General features: G+C 47.9%; 1 protein-coding gene across 1 annotated transcript; it reads right to left on the reverse strand.

Annotated features, from left to right (window-relative positions):
• Nucleotides 1-2,739: 2,739 nt before the first annotated feature.
• On the reverse strand, nucleotides 2,740-7,089 carry LOC119377943 (uncharacterized). The gene is made up of 2 exons (XM_037647222.2): nucleotides 6,431-7,089; nucleotides 2,740-3,472 (listed from the first exon to the last, which is right to left on the reverse strand). Exons 1-2 carry the CDS (start codon nucleotides 7,044-7,046, stop codon nucleotides 2,865-2,867), a joined length of 1,224 nt encoding a protein of 407 aa, XP_037503150.1. The 5' UTR covers nucleotides 7,047-7,089; the 3' UTR covers nucleotides 2,740-2,864.
• Nucleotides 7,090-7,646: the final 557 nt, after the last annotated feature.

The raw sequence follows: 7,646 nt of genomic DNA on the forward strand, positions 1-7,646 counted from the left end.
TTTCATGGAGTGATCTGAAACAGCGCAGCATAAAACGACCTAAGAAGAGGAAGAGCTGAAGCATTTTTGAAGGACTTCAGTCATTTCACTAACCATAGGAAAAAACATTTCGAAATTTTATTCAGGAAATTAAGCATTCCTCTTAATTCAGAAGATATTCTTTGCCTTGGGCCACAGCAACAGGGACGTCTGCATAGCCGTCTGCGAATTTCTTCGTGACACAAGAAGAATTCCTTGTTAATTTATTCGAACAAAAATTCCAGCGAGCCGAGGAAGCCGCCAAGGGCCAGCAACCCTTGGCCGAAGCCTAGGCGGGATCCAGGCCCATCCCACCAATTCGCAGGGCAATTAATAAAGTTAATTGATCTGATGAAAAATTTTGGTACTTCGGACTTCTCGTCACCACTTGATTGTATTCCATATTATGGTTCTATTCTTATTTTTATTAGAACATAAACTAATTAGTCTTCAACTTTTCTGTATACGCGAGACGACCGATAAATTTTTTTCCTTCGTCGTAATTCTAAGTTTGCCCCCTTATTTTAAACGACGGTTCCATGGCTAATCCCCCATAGTGGGTGAGAGCCAAAATTAAAGGATCAAACAAGCAAGCAAGATGCCAAGAACAAGAAAACGACTGTCCAGAATAGTGCACCTTTTACCTAGAAGGACCTCTTGCTCTACATTTGTAGCCATCGCCATTACGCCCATGGAGTTAATTTTGTTTCAAAATATTGCTACATCGTTCATTCGCTGCGACTTAGACTTCTTTTACGAGCTAATTTAAGCTCAATTGAAATGTTCGAATCTCTAAGAGCCAGATCCAAATTTTACTTCTGAACACAGGCCATACTGGGCTATATAGATTTTAGCGCAATACAGAGTAGTTTGGTGACATGAACACACAAAATATTGTTGGAGCAGGCCCGAGCACATCCTCAGTAGCAAAAAAATGCGTTTTTCTTAGTTTCACTTAAAGTGGACTCAGCTCTTTCAGAAAAAAAAAAAAGAACCTCCACATATACAGTAACTCTAAACAGAAGTGATCAACAGCGCCGCCAGTGGTGCTTGGTGCCGGCCTCGAAGATGTATCCACGAGATGAAGGAAGGTAAACAAGAGAGAGGGAAGGCAGGCACATTAGAGTAGCCGGTATGCTACCCTGCACAGGGAAAAGGGATGGGGGAGATTGAAAGTTAGAAGTGGGAGAAAGTGAGGGGGAGCACACAGACAACTTCACAGTCCGGCAATCTTGTGCGGTATACGGCATAACTATCAGTCTACAGCCGCTCGTGCAAGCCTGTTGTCCTTAAAAATTTCAACAATGCCTTCTTAATTCTCGATGACTTTTCAGGATGACATTAGAAGATAGTTGCTAGCGACATCGGTCTGTATTCGAAGCGAGCGCTGCACAGCGTAGCGAAGACAGTCGAAAAGAATGTGCTGCAAAGTCTCCTCGATACCACAAACGTCACAAAGAGCGTTGTTGGCCATTCCTATAAGAAAAGAAAATGACTTCGGGAAAGCCACTCTTAGCCACAACTGGCATAGCACAGTGGCCTCTCTTCGGCGGAGTCCACGAGATGAGACTGACGGCAAACCGTTCGCGTTGTGAAAACGCGCCAAGCGTTTCAGCGCACAGGTTTGAACGATGCCGTCGATGTCGTGAGATAGGACATTCTGCATGCGATGACTGTCGCTGGACAAACGACACATTCTGCAAAATTCGTGAGAACGTAACATAAGAATATGACAGATTCGGCTAGTAGGTATTCCATTCTGTCACAGCGGTGACTAGTGCGAAGTATAGAAAGAACAGGGGGAATTTCAGCTTGTAGCATTCCTCAATGTCTCGGCCGCGCCGCTGTTTCTTCTTCGAGCTATGAATTGAGAAATTGAGAACGGTTGCCTGAACTTTCATCTGTTCGGGCTACGCTTGGATTCGTCATCCAGGAAGATGGTCGGTATTCATTTATTCGAAAGGGTCGCTCCTGGAACCCTGCTGCTCAAACTCCATGGACAACTGGAGACCAGAGAGCCTATATGATACGCTAAGTGACAAAGAAAGAGCATGGCATGACACGTACATTTTCAATGGTTTCCAAGGGACAGCTGTGATAGAGGTAGCCAGTACGCCGCGACAATGCCGAATAATCTAGACGCATATAACATCTACACAGGCATGCGCACGGGCGGGGCAGGGGGTGGCAAGGCCGCGATCAACATGCACCCCCCCCCCCCCCGATGAAGGGGAACCCTGCGCACGCCTATGGACATCTCGATTACTTAAGGTGCTGGCACGAGTCTCCGTTTGGCGCACGCGAACTTTTCGCAACAGCCGGATGCACCATTTTCGCTCCGCCTTTATATCCCACCAGAACTCGACCATCCAGTAGCTTTCGCCTTCATCGTTAGGCTGTGTCCTCGATTCAGCGTGCAACTGTCGCAAACGCTCTGCGACAGCTGCTATTAATTATTATCGAAATTGACGAGCCATCGCAGCAGATGAGTTCTTACAAGATGCAAGTTCTGACCCTGTGCAATTACGTTCTGGGTATTCTTATCCTCCCCCTCTCAAGTATACATCAAACAATTCTTTTGTTCTGATTAAGCTCCCTGAGTTGCCTTTGTTTTATCATTTTCTCTCTAACCAGCGTCCGAGAATTCACACTCATATTAAATTTGCTGCATGGTGTTCCTTCGATTGCAGGTAGAATGAAATAAATCGTTGAAATTATGTAAACGATTTTAATGATCTCGAACAACCACTGCGGTGATTTACGGCTATGTTCGATTGTTGATACCTTCTAGTCATATATCAACGCTTACAGTGCAAACAAGTAATCACTAAGCATTGCAGACGCAGCTAATCCCTACTTTGTGCCATCCGTGCGGAAACTAAGGCCGCGGCGACAAACAGCAGCACGAGAACGGCGAGCAGCACGCGGCGTATGGGGAACAGGCGGCCCACGGTAAGGCGCGGAGGATTCAGGCCAACCGAGGTGATGCACATGTTGGCCAGGAAGTAAGTGGCGTGCTGCAGCTGGTAGCGCTTGCCCAAGATGGCCGTGAACGCCTCAATCTGCGTAAGGACCTCCATCGTCGCGTCGTGCAAGTCCGATGCAGCCATCGTGATGCCGACGTAGACGCAGTAGAGCGGGAATGCTTCGAGAAGGACGGAGAACACGGCACGGTCTCCGGGAAACTCGCCGAGGTACGCGCCGCGGATGTTCGCACACGTGAACACGGAACACATCAGGTACCAGAGCAGCACGAGGCCGCTGAATGCCGAATCGAGCTCCTGTGCGGAGCTGGCCTGGTGGAAGTACAGGTCTCGGATCTGGCGCACCGTCTCGGCAGGGTCGTCGTGGTCCGAGTGTTTAATCGTGAGAATGTAGTGCTTCAGGTGGTCCATGTTCCCCGCGGCCAGCTCCGTCATGAAGCTGTACAGGAAGATGCTGAAGCACGTTGGACCTGCGTTTTAAAGGAGTCATTATTGGGGCAGCTTTAACCAATTTGAGGATAAAGTACTGGCGCTTACTCCCACATATCTAATTTAGCCAAAGTGAAAGGCAGCTCTTCAAGGGAACTGCGATCAGCTGGTGTGCCATACCAACGACGTTTGTCAATGAAGGACATGACAAAATTTTATAGCGGCTGCCGGGACATCGTGGTATCTGTGGTAACCAGGTTGCCAATTACGCTGCCGCACTGCTCCTTTATTTGGAGTAGGCGCTGCCGGAGAGCTTCGCCACGACGCGCATAGTGCCACGCTAACTCACTGTAATTATCCGATAAACTCTAACCGTCGCTTGCACAGCTCCAACTGCCAACGAACATTTTTGGACTCGACGTTACAATGTTGTGTTGGCTGTGGGTCGGCTTAGCATTCACCAACTGATAGAGCTATCGAAGTGAAAGGGTGTATTTACTCATGTGCGCTAACTGCAAATGTGAATCCTCTTGTGCTGCTGTTCACAGTTTGACAAATATCGCCTGACTCTCATATATAGCTTGAGCAGACTCGATTACCGACCTTTTACTGAAGGAATTATCTCTTGCCTCACAGCTCATCAGCCCAGGACGCCAGCGCTTTTGCAGTTCTTGCAGGCAACCAACTTAAGCGATTGACTGAAACGATACGTTGCGCTCTGCATGTGTATCGTGACTATAGTGTTCACTGATGCTTTCTTTCTCTCTTTTATTCCCTCGTTGCCACCCTCACATGTAGGGTAGCAAACTGGACATGTCTAGTTAATCCCATTCTAAAAAGACAGGATGTGGTGTCCCGACTTCTTTCTTGTGTCCGTGTTTGCACGTCCTGTCTTTTTAGAATGAATACTTGCCAACTAGCTCAGCTCTCTGTTATTCTCGTTAATCTCCCTGTCTTCCCTGTAGTCGCTTTCTCTCGTCACGTGAAAGTCCATCAGTTTGCCTTTAAATAGTTACACAAATCCAGTGTCCGGGGTACGCAGCTGCGTTTGATGATATTAGAATGTGCAAACAGAACTGGCATTTGGTTCGGTGCGCTCTCCGAGTTGACAAGTATTGCGATGACGTTAAAGCGGCGTTTCATAGGCGCCACGAATTGACAATACAGTATCATGTTTTTCAGCACTCCTCATCTCGATGCTGAGAGAAAAGATTTAGCCTCTAACTAGAGCTATGGATGGATAAAAATAGTGGTCCCGGCCACGAAAGATAATACACAGTGCATTCCTTTCCAACTGCACCGTGCCAGCACTTCTCGGATCAAGTGAATTTGGCAAGGTGGTACATATTACTGCGTAATTCAATCATGAACGTTTGTGTTTAGCTGTGTTGGCCTCTACGATTTCCATCTGTCTAGTCTTTCTGCATGTCACTGTTAGACCAGTTGAGTGGCTCCTAAGCGTCATTTAGTGAGTGAACAAACTTTATTTAAGACTGGTCCGGCAGTTTTCCTTCCGGCAAGGCGGGGGGAAGAGGGGATTGACCTCTGTCCCGTCCCACAGTCCGTCAATGATGATGATGGTAGTGGAGGTGCCTCAGGTGATGACTCGAAATCCTTGGACTCGGACGGCATCTTCGGCTTGCCAGGCGACCTAAATCTGGTCGGCCAGCTCGTCGCTGGTGAACATCATTTAAACTTTTTTTTGAGCCAGTATGCCCTACGGCATAAATTAAGTAAAAAGATACAACTCGGTTTCCTGTAGATGAAGTCTAGGAGCGGTCTATGCAATTCGCGGATGCACTTGGAATCAACGTCCACCGACACTGTCGACGAGCGCGAGAGTCTGATATTTAAAGCGTACGAGAGAGAATACATTCGGCATTTAGTATGATAAGATATATATATTGATTAAAGATTGTGCGCGTTACTCGCAGCATAGGTAACAAACGATAAGCTTTTATCACCATTCGTTGACACTAACTGCAGGTGTTGCATTTTACAAACGCCGGTTGTGTTTTCGCGTGTTGGCTTACAGGTGACCATGCCGTAGATATGTATATAGTCATGAGAAATACGAGATGGAACATTGAAATTGCCATCTAAAGGCCACAGCGGCTAAACGCAGTTGGCAAGCGCAACAGTGTTCATGGCACCAACTGCTGAAGCGGAAAGGTGCGGTTCAATACGTTGCAGTTCAATACGTCACATTCATATTTATTACATTGTAAGCAATCGTTGAATAAACATGAATGCGTTGTTCCAGCTCATATCACCCATGGTAGTACGTTTTCAAGGTATCGGCACGCGATAACACGCATGTCGCTGAAGCGCTACATCCGATATACATGTATATCCGCTAGCTAATACCTACGCTGACTGTATTAATTCCCTCACATTTCATGCGTAGATATACGTATACAGATGCGTTATGATATGTGTAGTACTCACGATATAAGACTAGTCAGGAAGCGGCGACGTTTGCGTTTCGTTTCCCACGGCGCCAACGAGCAGCAGGTGATCAAATAGACGGCTCAATCGACGTACACACTTTTTCCATAGTGCACCGCGCGCCCGCGAGTCGTTCTGGGATTGCTTGAAAAAGGTCTATTGGCATGTGTCGAAGTAGTTCGAGTAACGTCTACTTGTAAGAAAGGGTAGGAGGATGTATTAACATACTGAATGATTGTTCTTACAATCAACTCTTCTCAATCGTGCTGTTCCGTCGGGCGGCTTGATTGCATTTTCTTTTTAGCGGAACGCACTCGCATGTGGCTTGAAATCAATGCTTCTTCTTTTTTGCTTCCGTTCGTTCTGTCGTAGTTTCCCACCAAATTCCGGTAAACCACTTTCCATTCTCTATATACTTGCCGGGGAAGCTGACGAATAATTATCATTGCCCTTCATGCGTTGATTTTCGTTATGGTAACTGGCCTTCCTACCTGCGAGCACTAACCAAGTGGCCATTGCCGAGCGAACTACGAATAGCGTAAGGCATTTACCCAGCACGAAGAGCCAGCGAAGGAAGGCATCCAGGCGCAAGAAGCCCTCCCTGATAGCATCTGGGGTGAACGTTCCGTTGACCGGCAGCGGAGATCGAGAGAAGAAGGCGTATATCTTGGCATCCTCCTCGATGCCGTTGGCGGCAAAGTCGAAGGCGTTGGCCAGAATGAAGGCCCATACCAGCAGGATGACCAGGGTGGACTTGACCCGGGCAACGGTCTTGGCGCGCGTCCGCCACGGTATGAAGTTGGTCCGATAGAAGGCGGCCACCTGCCTGACGCTGGACGCCTTGGCGATGACGGTGGTTGCCGTGAGTGCCCCACTGATGGCGGCCATCAGCCACTTGGCGTACATCCAGCCCGAAAGGCCGTACAGGTAGCTCATCACATGCTCCAGGAGAAAGAGGTTCGTCATGAGGACGGTTAGAACCGAGAGGGCAATGTTGAGCACCCGCACGGGCAGGGAGACCGTGTACGTGCTCGTGTCGTCTACGTGGATGCCGAACATGGCGAGACAGTAAGATGCCACACGGAAGGGGTCCGAGCTGGTGTTTCGAAGTCTCGCTGGGGGGTTCATTCCGTTGGCCGCAGTTCGCTTGAAGAGGTCAGTGGTCATGCTTTCGTTGGACACACGTTGACGCCTTCAGAAAGGACGGCCTGCGTTTCTGCGTGCAAACAACGTGTCTTTTGTTACAGTAAATTTTGAGGAAACGACATGCATTTGCTAAACACCGCCTATATAGTTTTGTTCTGTGTTCGAATATTATGCTCAGCTTGTGTGGTGTGTTCCAGATATTGTTATTGCATTTTACTATGCTTTCTCGGAAGTTCTGTGTGCGCATGCCGGCTGAAATCTCCGTGAGCGTCCACGCTGGTACCCCAGCATCAGTCTTGATGCGGAAAGAGTATCGAATATTCGAAAACTACTCGCAGATTTTAAAACATGCCTTCAACTGGTATTTAGCTACACCTCCGAAGACTTTTGCAACGAAACAGAGATTTAGGGCGATACAAAGTTTAAGGTATTCCAGCTGGGATTAAACAGCGTGTCTGACAAGTGGTCCGCTGATATGGAAAGGCAGTTTCTTAGCGCTGGTGTGGACGAGGACAAATAGGAAGAGACATTAGACACGTCCACGCCAGCGCAACCCACGACCTTGCGACCGTCGCGGCCGCAAGGTCGTGGGTTCGATTCCGAGCGGCGGATCTTTTTCTT

The sequence above is a fragment of the Rhipicephalus sanguineus genome, unplaced genomic scaffold (genome assembly GCF_013339695.2).
Source record: "Rhipicephalus sanguineus isolate Rsan-2018 unplaced genomic scaffold, BIME_Rsan_1.4 Seq626, whole genome shotgun sequence".
In the NCBI taxonomy this organism is placed as follows: domain Eukaryota; kingdom Metazoa; phylum Arthropoda; class Arachnida; order Ixodida; family Ixodidae; genus Rhipicephalus; species Rhipicephalus sanguineus.

Bases quoted from the DNA above. Each gene is read 5' to 3' on its own strand.
- LOC119377943 (XM_037647222.2), bottom strand. From the start codon at position 7,046: ATGACCACTGACCTCTTCAAGCGAACTGCGGCCAACGGAATGAACCCC. The intron at 3,473-6,430 runs GTAAATGCCTTA...TTTAAAACGCAG, and splicing joins TCGCTGGCTCTTCGTGCTGG to GTCCAACGTGCTTCAGCATC.